The sequence below is a fragment of the Centropristis striata genome, chromosome 7 (genome assembly GCF_030273125.1).
Source record: "Centropristis striata isolate RG_2023a ecotype Rhode Island chromosome 7, C.striata_1.0, whole genome shotgun sequence".
In the NCBI taxonomy this organism is placed as follows: Eukaryota; Metazoa; Chordata; class Actinopteri; order Perciformes; family Serranidae; genus Centropristis; species Centropristis striata.
In genome coordinates, this window is record NC_081523.1 from 9984812 (window position 1) to 9998160 (window position 13349).

The 13349-nt window shown below is 37.5% G+C and overlaps 1 protein-coding gene and 1 long non-coding RNA gene across 2 annotated transcripts; both read right to left on the reverse strand.

Annotated features, from left to right (window-relative positions):
* Positions 1-504: 504 nt before the first annotated feature.
* LOC131974178 (uncharacterized) lies at positions 505-6620 on the reverse strand. Its single transcript, XR_009394640.1, has 3 exons — positions 6528-6620; positions 2113-2184; positions 505-928 (listed from the first exon to the last, which is right to left on the reverse strand). It is a non-coding gene; the product is annotated as an uncharacterized LOC131974178 (long non-coding RNA).
* A 1649-nt stretch (positions 6621-8269) lies between these two features.
* Positions 8270-12965, reverse strand: si:dkey-283b1.6 (uncharacterized). Its single transcript, XM_059337560.1, has 4 exons — positions 12890-12965; positions 10909-10985; positions 10157-10436; positions 8270-9602 (listed from the first exon to the last, which is right to left on the reverse strand). Exons 2-4 carry the CDS (start codon positions 10935-10937, stop codon positions 9510-9512), a joined length of 402 nt encoding a protein of 133 aa, XP_059193543.1. The 5' UTR covers positions 10938-10985; positions 12890-12965; the 3' UTR covers positions 8270-9509.
* Between the last annotated feature and the right edge of the window lie 384 nt (positions 12966-13349).

Sequence of the window (13349 nt, forward strand, 5' to 3'; positions counted from 1 at the left end):
GTTAGAAATACTTTTTGACTCTGAGCACATGGCAACTTCGACGCACATGCTCCCCAAAAAAATTTTTTTAGTTCAGAGTTCAGTTTTGTAACACACTATAAAGCATGGTATACCATCCAATGAAAATCTTATTCTTGACTTGAAGGAAACACACCAACAGCTGCCCTTTTCTCTCCATTCAAAACAATGTGTGCTTCTGTCAACTTTTATGAATTCATTAAAATCATGAAGCCAGAGAATACTTTTCATTGTATGTGTCTCCTCCAGGGAATAAAGAGAAAGAAAGCTTGTACATGCGTTCACGCCCACCGCCCCCCTGCGCTGCATGAGTTGTGAGCACCCATTGTCTCCTGCTTCTTGGGTACAGTTGTACTCATGCATAATGACATAAAAGACTAAATATATGCTTCACCATGTCATTTATTGTCCTCATTTGTGTAAAAGAAACATTTAACTTCCATAAGCATGCTTCTATACTTGACATATGTTGTGCAGAGAAGGGAAGGTGTGAGTTTCAGCTTGTGGGAGGGATTTTAGTCCTACATACACAAAAATCGAGTTGATACTATACAACGTGGCAGTCTCGCCCGAAGGCTTGCAGCTTGATTTACTCCTGAACAGTTTGTGAGTGCATATGGATTACATACGTACAGTACAGTGCTTCTACATGTCACCAGCATGTTGAACTGGTGATCTTTCCATTGGAGTCAAGCAAACTTCAGCAGAATACACAGCTGCTGCAGGAACTGTATCAGTGTGACCTTTCAGTCACCCTCGTCACTGTGGCCACCAAGTCACCAAGTAGAAAGTCTTCTCTTTTCTTTCCCCCGATCAATTATTTATTTATTGTTTGTGCAAGGGAGGGGAAGTGCAATCACAGTCATGACATTCCCTTCAGCTTAAACCGGACATAATGAACCATGGCAGTCTACACAGACAAACATGTAAAACAGAAACAAAACAATCCATGCTACCCAGAATTCTCACGATCATTATGGAAGTAAACTTATTACATTCAGACACAAAGAAGTAAGATAATCGTGCCAGTTTCCTCCATGATGATATCCACAGAAATAGAGCAACAATAAAACTGTTGGGGATAAAAACCGAATATGGAATAGAAAATAGTTTGACCTTTATTTTGTTATTATACAACCATCTTCAAACAGACTTAAGGCTGCTGATCTGCCATTAAAACAAACTTTGCACTGGAAATTTGGTGCAGAGCAGCAAGCGCTTTGTGATGTAAATTGTTGCTATATTCAAATTGATTGAGGTTTAAACCATCAACATTGAAACCTGTTTTCATGTCATTCTCTTTCTTTGATATGACTTGCTTTGTTCTTTTTGCTCTTGATTGTGTGTTTAGCAATCAGTTACTCATCAAACATTGTTCTGGTGGGATTCATTTTAGTAGAACAAGTTACAGCATGTCATCAAGTTAATTCAATCAGACTGAGATCAAGTCATGCTGTTTGTTGCCTCTAAATAGATTGCTTTTAAAACCTGTACAGTTCTTAGTAACGTTGAGAAGTTATCATTCATCACACCAGTTTTCCACCTCACAATTATTATCATTGAACTTATAATGAGCATATATCAAAGATGAATTGGATACAGCCACATACCTCCACCTATCCATGTCTCACCAGTGTGAGATATCTTAAACGGCTATGATTTTTCAGAATTCTATAGGTTGGGTGAATGCAAAAGTGGCTGTGATATTGAAATGACATTAATCATTTATTGTGAGTTTGGATAGTTAAACAGATCAGGACATTTTCAGCACATTGTCACTGCAACTTTTCTGTTAGGAAATGCAAAACACAATTGTGTTTTTTACTTGAACACTGTGCATACATAGGATTACGTAGTATGTTTTCAAAAGGTTTCATCAAGCTAAAGCTCAAAGAATTTGTCTATGTGTAAAGAGTTGAAATTTGCCTAAATGGGCGTTAACATGTTTTCAGTGTTATTTCTATACCTTGAACATGTGTGTGCTTGTGTCACATAAGAATTTGCTTCTGCTGAGTGGACTCAGTTAAGCAGGTTTGTCAGGTCATATAGCTGAAGGGTTAAACTGCTGCAGCCTGCTTAAACAATCTGACCTACCTTGAAGTGGTGATGGAGGTAAATAGTCCTATGGACAAACACCACCTCTCTTTCAGCTTGCAGCTTGTTATTCTAGTCTCACACACACAAAAAAACAAGGCACACCCAGTTGACATTGATATTCATGATTATTTACAACATTTGTTTGGAACGATGTCTAACAGTTAGGTAAATGGATTGGAGAAAAATGTGATTTGCATGCAGCCCAGCAGATGTTGGAGAGGTAGCTGGTTGATGTGAATTGTTGCTCAACATTGACCGTTAACTTGTCAGTGTGAAAAATGCACTCAGACATGAATCATTTAAACTATAAAACAACAGCTGATGGAAATAAAAAAGGATCCTGCACATGTAACAACAGAAACAACAGGGATGTTTGTTTTTTTAATTGCAGAGAAAGAAGATAAACCTCCTTTAAAAATGGTGTTTTCGTTTTTCTTAAAAAAAATAGTGTTTCCACTTGTTTTCTCTGTGGTATCCAGGCAGAATAATTATCTCTGAGTTTCTCCTGAAGACTACAGGCAGCGCAGTGAGGCCAGAAAGTCTTTGGCTATCAGCTGGTCAGAGGAGTCATCGCCTTTAAATAGATGCATGATGTTTACCTGTGCTGAGCTGGGTTATCACACACACATCAGGCACACACTGGAATGTTGTTCATCAACAAACACCCGTCCCCCAGGTCAGCTCCATGGTTACCGGGCCTGTTCCATCAGTGCAAACACACACACACACACACACACACACACACACACACAAACACACACTAACACACACTAACACACACACATTAACATACACACAAAGTTTACCAAATACTGCCTAAATAACATTTCAGGCTTTTTGTCTTAAGAGATACATTTTGGCCACATTTGTATCACTACAATCCTCATTCCAATTTATTCTGCAAACTTAATAATAGTAAAAGAAAAGCTTCTGAGGTCTCTGACCCTGCTCCACAGACCCCTGTAAGATGATATCTGTTGACCCCGACAACTCCAACCTTTCTATTTTCTTTTGACCCCCGACATTCCTGGATCCTACCAACAAAAGCCCACCCAGACACACACACAAGATCCCATTTACAAACATAGTGTGTAATCTGAGAAGGTGCCACTTGATTGGTCTGATTTCAGCAATTGCTAGAGTGAAAACCATTTGTGTGACTCTAGGAGCAGATTTTATATTAAGCTTTTGCCTCAATCAGGTAGATTTGTTACTGTGAACAAAGGACTTTTATTTCTTCGTTAGAGCCTACTATAGGAATTCCGCAGGCATGAGATAGACTTCTGGTTTGTAGTTTCCCCCTCCGGGTCAAGAGAGAAGCACGTTTTACCAGCTGTTTGCACAAAGACCGGACTGACATTTAACCACCTAAACCAGCATGTTTCAGCTCATTCTCTTATAGTCAACTCAGCTTAAGTTAGTCTGCAAAGAGCTTGCAGCGTCCCTGTAAGACATGACAAAATATGCAAATAAATCATTCCTTGCCATTTAGACTAAGGACTGGAAAGTGACACATCTTGTAACTCTGGAGGAAGTCAAGTCAATTTTAAAAGACAGACAAATAAGCTCAATTGGATCTTGTGATTGCACTGTGTAATCATGTAATCCAACTCTTGTTTTTCTTGTAGTGTGTGACTGTATTTTATTTGTGTCTTGTGTGTTTAGCGTAACCATTGTGCTTTTGTGCTGCCATCTTGGCCAGGTCACTCTTGGAAGAGAAGTTTTTAATCTCAATGAGTTTTTCTCACCTGGTTAATTAAAGGACATTGAATTTAATTTTAGACTTTACCCTTCAGTTAACATAAAAAGTCTCAATTATCCTGTGTTAGCTTCACTAATTGTCTTCTGTTGCCCAGACATAACCAGACATCAAAACATGTCAGCACAAAAAAAGGAAAAGGCAGTTTTTGTTTTTTTATTGTAGAGCATTGGTATAAATTAGATTAGTATTATAAATGATTTGTATAAAATCATAGCCCAATGAATGGTCTCTTACCTGTAGAGCTATTTATCAATCTAGATTGTTTTAGTATGAGTCTCTATATGTCTCTTTACAGAAATCGCGACCCGGTTACTGAAAAATAATCCACAGACTTGTATGTTGTACAGCTTCATATAACAATATTTTTCACTATTTTCTTTCTAATATATCTCCCTCAAGAAGTTGCTCATACCAAAGCAATCTAGATTGATAAGTAGCATAAACTGTTAAGAGGAAAATATGTATTTCTGATTTGGGGGTGAACTGTCCCTTTAAGATTAAGAAAACCTTGTGTATCATGATGTAGTCATTTAAAAGAAAATGTTACTGAAAGCAGCATGGTGCCAGTCACCTCCTATCAGTAAACACGGTGGTCTCATATTCTCATTCTGTGTGTGCATTATTGCTTGCCCTTATGCAACATGGATAATTCATTGGTTTGCAGTGCTTGGCAGCCATGGAAGTCGGTCCTACAAATGGCCTGAAACATAAAGTAGCTGCTGCGCCTCAAGCAAACATGCCATCTGTGTAGTGTTTCATGATTCACTACTTTACTGCCTTTTCAACATAGCTGAGAGGAATTGTTTTGGTGAGCTAACACAACAAAGAAGAACGGCTCTTATATAGAGTGATCACCGTAGGGCATGGACATGAATTAAGTAATTAAATTAAGTTATGGTGTAGTAGTTTTTGCACAGCCTTCCTCACTTTACCCATGTTTTGTGCTATGCAACACATTTGCAAGCAGCATATTGCACAGGAATATGTAGTGTGTTTCAGCTTAATGATATATGAAGCACAACATATAATGTGAATCTATTAATGTGGCCAAATATCAACAATGTAAACTGAGATGTTTGTAGTGACCTCTTTCACTCATGGTTTAGTCCAGCCTGATTATTCAGTGGGAGGGGATTCAAGGGAAGGTTGGGCTTTGGTGTTGGGTTTCTGATCCTTTGTCACTCTGCTGCACATGGAGCTTCAGTAAATGCCCACACAAGGTCCAAAAAGGTCTCTGTTTTAGCATCTTCACTTATCCACGCGATAAGGCCAACGTGGCAATCAGTGTGAGTGTTTTTTTCCCCTGATACACGGTTTTGCAGCAACAGATACAGACTGAAAGACCACACTTGGATAGACAGTTTGGAATTTGTTAATAACGAGTCACGGCTCCAGTGGTGATGAAGGCCAGACAAAGATATCAGTGCAGGGAAAGACTCAGAGAGAACGTCATCAGACAGTGTAATGCCAGGGGCTCTCCAGTGTGTATTCATATCACAGAGTGGTGGGGGAGGGGTGTAAAGAGAATGGCAGGAAGGTAAGAAGAGAGATGGGTCATCCTGGTAATAAAAGCAACTGTGCTCAGCTATCGTTCAATAGACTTACACACAAACACATACTTACAGCAGCTCCCTCGCTCTGACACTCTTTTCTTTGGCCGACATGCTCTCATGCACGGATACAAAAACATCCCGTCCATTCCTTTTTTGTATTATCCGTGCTTCTCTCCCTGCCTGTGCAGCCCTCAGGGGGTTTTCTTCCTCTAAATCTATTCCAGGATCCCACATGCCTCTTCTAGAGCAGCAGTATTCAAACCCACCAGAACTCACTCAGACAATGAGTGACAATGGGTACATTTTCTCAATAACGTCAGAAAAAAACCTTTAATCCTGCACTTGAATTTAATTGGGCTCTCTTTGTTTCTTGCCCCTTCAGTTTGTTTGTCTGTCTGCCAGAAGGATTTAATACACTGATGTCAAGATTTCTTTGCAATTTAGTTTAGTGAACAGACTGACCTTCCAAAGGGCCCACATATGAGTCATTAAAATAAATGCAAAAGAGAGCCATGAATTATTGAAAACTCTCAAAACAATGTTTTAAATTGTATTCCAGATCACAAGGAAGATAACAAAAACAACAGAGAAATGTATAAAAAATTCTGTCTATACATGTAATTCAAAAGAATCGAGTTTTCAAGGAAAATGTCAGGGAAATTTTGGAATATAAATAAAATGAATTTAGCTGTTTGCTAAATGAATGTTTGATACTATATAATTAGTACAGAATAATCAGGATAGCAGCTTGATTGCTATATAAACCTGATTGTTGAAACATATTTAAGCGATGTACCTCCTAAACCCCTGTACACAAAGTATAAATGAACCAAACTCAGAACCACAATTAGACAAAATAGTTTCACCTGTGTGTGAGTGTGTGTGTGTGTGTGTGTGTGTGTGTGTGTGTTAAAAAAGGATCAAAATACATTCTTTCTTCTTCTTTTTGTAAATGCATGGAAAAAGATGTGCATGTGTATATATATACAAAATTAACCAGGCAAAAAAACATACATATACACAAACACTGTACGGTACGGTGATGGAAACTCTCAGGTTTTTTACTCTGTAACTTGCTGAACACACAAACAACTTACCACTTATGCAGGAACATGCTGAAGACAGCTACTTAAAAAAATATCTGTGAATTGTGATTTTCACGGAAGACATCTTAACGTGTCACATTACAAAAAAAGCACAGGTGTAAAGAGTAAAATTAATTTGCTGCTTTTACTTCAGGGTCCTCGTTAGTGGTTTTTGTAACACTTGTGCTTTTCTTACTCCTCAAGGTTTATCAGTCTGAAAAAATCTGCTGAATCACTTGAACCTCCTCCACTTAATCAAGCTTCTACCGGTGCCATCACCATTCTTAATCATATTTTACCACCGACAACAACTGTATTATGTATTTCCAAAGCCAATCCAATTTGGCATGGAATCAAAACTCCATATAAGTGCTGGTTGACCTACTTCAGTTGCCAAACTATTGAACTCATCAAGCTGTTAAATGACTCACATTAACAGTAAAATACATATCAATAAATAGTGGATGTTATAAATCATCCCTGCAGTAATTAAGGTGTTTGCATAGTGGGAAACTGTTTCTGCCAACTCTTTTGGCAGCATGTCTGAGAAGCTGTTGACAGCTGTTAATCCTAGCTTGGCTATGGAGGAGTGTTTTGGGGAAAATATATTTTTTTCTTCCAAAAAATCTACTTTGAATCTGCTCTTGAGCAAAGAACTTACCTATCAGCTGCAGTGTGGTTGTGCTAAAGGTGAATAAATGCAAAGATATAGTACAAATAAAAATCTACACTGGATATGAGTCTATACACTTGCACTGCCCTCTAGTGTTTAATTTGCACAATGCAACAATACCCTGTACTTGTACAGTGCTAAGTATGCAAACAGCCTTTCCTCCACCAAAACAAAATAATGCATGAAAATATCCAGAGGGAGACAGAGGGAAAAAGCTTACAAGTTTGTGTTGTATTCTCATTGACTTGCACAAAACATCCCTTTAAATAGCATGGTTTGATGTGTTTTTACCCATAGTGCTTCACGTTTTCTCTGGGTTAAATGTTATGACTCTAAAATGGATACAGGAAGAAAGCTATTTTAGGTTTGAAGCACACAGACACATACTTGCACACATGTACATCCTCTGATATGTATAAGTGATAGCGTAGTGTAGTAAAGATATGTATAAGAGGAGAGGATTTCCCCTTATAGAGGCTGGAAGACTACACCAAACCCAGTTGCCAAAAAGACAGAAGCAAAATGACATCTCAAGCCCTCGTGACATATATAGTATTACAGATCATGTGTAAATGTCTTTGGTGCATGCTGGACCATGTGTGGCTGTATGTCAGCCTGTCCACACTTGTGTTAGTGACATCTGGACACCCTATGTATTGTGGCTTTCACTGATCCACTGCTGAATGTGTGTTCGCAAGAAGAAAAAAAGAAATGTGCCGACCATTTCACTCATGGTGCATTAACTCATTAATGGTGTCTTTGAATGCAACAGTAAGTTAAGTAAGAAAAATGTGTTAGTTCTAGTATATCTCTTATTTGTGACTCTGCACCAGATCTTTTCATGCAAGTTTTGCTCATTTCAAAAGTGAGAAATGTATAGTTGTAAAACTAAAAAAAAGGCTTTGGTCGTAGTTTTGGGGCAAGAGTGGAATCTGCTGGACTGAAGAAAAATTATAAAAATGTAAAAAGTCAAACTGAATGGCACATAACTGGCAACTTGTCCAGAGTGTCCCCCCACCTCTTGTCAGCTGCCTGTGCCTAAATATTAATATACAACAGAATGTTCAGTTACAGTGCTGCTTGTTTATTGCTTGTTGAAAAACATACGATATGCACACACAATATCATCATTATGAACATGTTGTATTTACATAGAAATGTGGTATAAAATTAAATATATATAAAGGTAGATTTCTGAATTCAGCCTATATTTCTAATAATTTTATACATATATATAAGTGGAGTGACACAAGTATTTTTCCTATACTATTCAAGGATCTGTTTGTAGACCAGCTACTATAATTATTATTTACATTTTGTCCTGAGATTTAAACCATTTTTCAACTTTTTCAATCAGCATTGGAATCAAAATCTCCATTTAAATACACATAGTAATAGACAGTTAACCTGAGAAGATGATGATGATTTTTAGCAAAAATCTTAATCCTGTCTATGAATATTTAGATTTTGTGGATATTTGTGCAAAGAAAATCATGCAACATGTGAATACTGAGTTATGGCCATCATAGTTTGTCATGTGGTTGTAATAAATTATGTAGGATTGCACAGAATTATAAAAACACTTATTAATAATAATTTCAAATTTTCAGGCCACAACTTCAAGGCTCCGGCAACCAGGGAAGTGATATTACATATTCGGCTCGTCCAAATATATAATGTTGGATTTTGTGAAGATTTGAAAAATTGATTAAAAGTGGTGTAAACAGTTTTGATTGAAATTGAAAACACTGGAAAAGTGAATCGAGAGGAAAAAATGGCACCCACTCCTCACATTTCAGGAGACATGAGCCAAAACAAAGTGCTTCATAGATGGCCACATAGTGGCACCATTGGATTTACATTCACATTTGAATTAACACCAATTTCATTCAACTAATACTTTTAAAGTGATTTTTTAGATCCTCCTAATAAAAAAAGAAAAACAGGCACACATGCAAACAAGAAGAATCAAAAGCAAAACCTCATTGTTGGAGATAAGAAGTGGGGAAATGAGGCACACAGAACCTATTTTAACACTCATCACACATGGGAATAAAATCTATTTTGGGTCGTAAGTGTTTTAGTGGCTCGGATAACGTGCTGTATACTCATGGCAGTGTAGCTTTACGCATGGTGCCATTCGTGCAGCTTTTATCCCCTCTGTGCCATCATCACATTCATTAACCACAATAAAAAAAAAAAACAAGCTCCCAATAAAAAGAATCTTTCAAACATTATAAACTCCTGCAACAGCTCACTCAAGTCCCTGAGGCAGTTCAATAATGAACACTGTCCATAAGCAGAGTGATGGTCCTGGCTTATTATTCCGACGCTGCTGCTGCTTGGACCGCGTCTGTGTGAGGAACATTATACTCTGTGTAAGCAGGGGGTTGATCATCAGGCTTCAGTCCCAGCTGAAATACACAGAAAGAAATCCAAAGTTAACGTCAGAATACCCAGATATACAGGTGCATCCCAATAAATTAGAATATAATAGAAAAGTTTATTAATGTCAGTAATTCAATTTAAAAAATGGAAATAAGACATTATATAGATCCATTACACACGTAATGAAACATTTCATGTCTTAATTTATTTCATTTATTCTAATTATTATGATTATGGCTTTCATTTAATGAAGACCTAAAATTCAGTCTCTCAAAAAAAAAGATTAATACAAAAGACCAGTTTGTAGTATGTTTAATATGGAAATGTTGGCCTCTGAAAAGTATGTCCTTCTATATGCACTCAATACTTGGTTGGGGCTATTTGACTTGAACTACTGGAAATGTACTTTTCCATGATATTCTAATATATATAATATCGAAATAAAAGTTGTACATTATTTTGCAGTAAATTTGGGGTTTTTGGGAAGTGCTGAAGGAAAAAATCTAAACAGAACAAAATCCGATTCATCCTGGTTTGGCTGGTAAAGTTTTTATCTGTAATTGCATAGTTTTAAATTCACCTCATTATAGGCAGGTGGAGGCCCACAGAAGCCACCATTGGTATAATGTGGTGGTGTGTGGAGCTCCTGGCTGTATCGAGGCACCCTGGGAAGGTCTTCGCCGTCATGTGAAATGCTTCCATGGAAGGGGATAAAAAATATCGGAGGAGTACGTGTCTCCATCTCGGAGCGTCTCCATGCCTCCCTCTCTATCTGCTCCTCCCTGAGGCGACTGCAGGCCCTGCAGAAGGTCGTGCAGAACATGATGGACAGGCCGAAGCCCATGATGCCCAGGAAGATCCTGATAGAGGACGAGACGGGTTAGAGGTGGATTGGGAGAGAGATGGGGATGTTTTCAAAGTTTAAAGAAATCTTTCTTCTGGTCCTGATTTATCTAAATCCATTTGCATCCAAAAAAAACAACATTATGGCTTATTCTTTTTCAATTTTATGAAAAGTGCTTAGAAAAAATATGTTAAACTGATGATCATGTTTAAGGGGAGACCCCACCTGTAAAATATATTGAAATTGACCTTTGACCTTTACCATTTTAGAAAAATATACAAAATAAAGTTTTTTAAAAATGAAGTTCTTCCTTTATGGGCATTTCCATATTGTGTCATCCTCATATATTGTGCAATCTCAGCTTGTGGCATCGAGCAGAGTTAGTACTTTACAAATGTAATACTTTTTTTCTGATTTCTGTGGGACCATCCAATGAGAAAGCCAAAAAAAACACAAAAAAGATTGAAATAAAAATAAATTTGCCTTACTCTAGAACGGGAATGTAGTCAAATACCATCCTTTAAGGCTCTGTAGATGGAAGTGGCGTCAGAAAAACAGTGTAAACCTGAGGGGGAAACAGGCAAAACATTGCTTATTGACATTGCCATCAGTTTCACGCTTTATTTATTAAAAAACAGAACAAAAAAATAGCTCTATAGTTGCTTAACTATAAAGAATTTAAACATGTTTGTGGTGAATCAGTGTCAATACCCTGCAAGAGTTTTGATAATGTCTTTCTCTTCCTGGATCAACAGGCAAACATACTTTGAACCCATAAATGTTTTTTCCAAGACACCATGATCCAAGAATATTTTATTGCCTGTCTGTACGTGTAGGCAGAGAGATAAATAATTGTCTCAAGCAGAAACTGTCATACGGTCATTCAGTCTACCTATTATTACGCAATATGATAACATTTGTTCCACTGTGCTTGGAAACCTGTCATGTGATCAACTGGAATATTGTTACTGATAATCAATAAGTAGGTCAGAGGCTTATATCAAAGATGTGTCTACATTTAAAAAAATATATATTTTCAAATGATAAACTGGGTTGAGAAGATTACCTGAGCCTTGTCACAGGTTTAAAGAGGGCTGTACTTGGAAGCATTGTTTGTACAAGGCAGCAGCAAAATTGTACTGATCAGGTTGGCATCAGTGGTATATTGTCCCCTAATGCTGTTGAATGCTGTTAGTCAACAGATAAGATTATATCCCACTGAATAACCTCCTCTAATAATACCCTGAGGATAGCAATTAGTGTCTACCCCTATGATGCTACAGTGTAGCCTTAAATCCTCCCCTTAATCAAGTCTAGAATGAAAAACCAGGGGCGACTGAGCTTTTTCTGTCAGGTCCCCATCACTCTGGACTGATTCTCCAGGAGAGCTCAGGTAAGCCACATCTTCTTTAAAATCTTCTAAACTTAATTAATCATTTGCTGTCTATGTCTCAAAATCAAGTTTTATCTTATTTATTCATTTATTTTATAGTAGCACCCTTTATTCACAAGTAACTTCTGCTCATGTTGTTTATATGAATTAGGGCTTCAGATGATCACCCCAAAAAATGTCCCATACACAGTTCTTATGTGTTTTATGTGTGTATATACACAGTCGCCCATAAAGTTGGAATACATTTTTCTTTTTACCTCTTTCCATGAAATGATCGTGACAACATGATTTATTCTTGACAGATGAAGTGTATATCTTCTTAAAACTGTATTAATCAATCTCTTCCAAACATATCACAATGAAAATGAAACCAGAATTAACAGAGGATCGTGTCTGATAACAAAATTATTCCAATTTTATGGGCGACCATGTATATGAGACCGACACTGAGGCTGAATTTAAGCGGGTTTTCCCCAGATACCATGAACCTAGTTAATAAACTGTAACTGCCGGTACACAGTCACATCATTTCCTGTTTTGTGAGATTGAAATGACCAGAAGCTGTGTGGCTCTGTGATAAAAGTTATATCAATATTGGCTAACACCAGCTATACAATGAATCAAGACACATTTTGATCGAAACTGACCAAACCTTCACCTTTCACCACCGAAACTCTAATAGTGTGGATCAAGTCCTCAACATGATGTTCAATCTGTTCCCATAGTGGAACAACAACTCATATATAAACATATGATAAGATTAATACATATTTTGGGGTGGTCTGACATTGCCACCTTTGTTTTAAAAGCCAAATAGGATGTAAAAAGCAGGTAAAAACAAGCAAATACAACGCCACAAAAATCACATGAGAGATAGGTGAGGTCAAAATTCACATTGCATGATCAGTGAGCACACTGGAACAGCTCCCAGGTCTGTAAATACTGACTAACCACATCAACAGACAATATGTTTCATTTGATTTACTACATGGTGACATCAAATTTGATCAGTTTTAAGTAATTCAGAATCAAATTCCATAAAAATAAAGCAGAAAGTCAAACTTTAGGCTCTTTACCTGCAGTCCAGAGACGGCTCTCTTCAGGTGTGAGGCTGGGAGGGAAAACTCACTGGAGCAGAGTGCAATTTCTATTGTGGGTGCGCTGATGAGGGGGCGGTGTGTGTGTGTGTGTGTGTGTGCGTGTACGTGCGGTGGAGTAAGTGCGTAACCCAGCCCCTGAAACACCCTTATAAATTAGTCTTTGTTATATCAACAGTGTGTTTAAACATGTACAGACGTTTTATGTAATCAATATATGCTCACAGATATGAATATATTTGATATATCAGTTGAAATGCGTGTTTTATTAGTTTGTGCTAAAGGTCAATCAGAAGAATTTATGGCAGCATTAGAGGATTTAAAGTGACAGCTGCCTTTGTGCAGATGGCCCCAACTGAAATATATGTTACCTTAGAAAAAAAAGACCGGCAGAGGAAGAGCAATAAAATATATTTTTATATAAAGATCACCGGAAAGA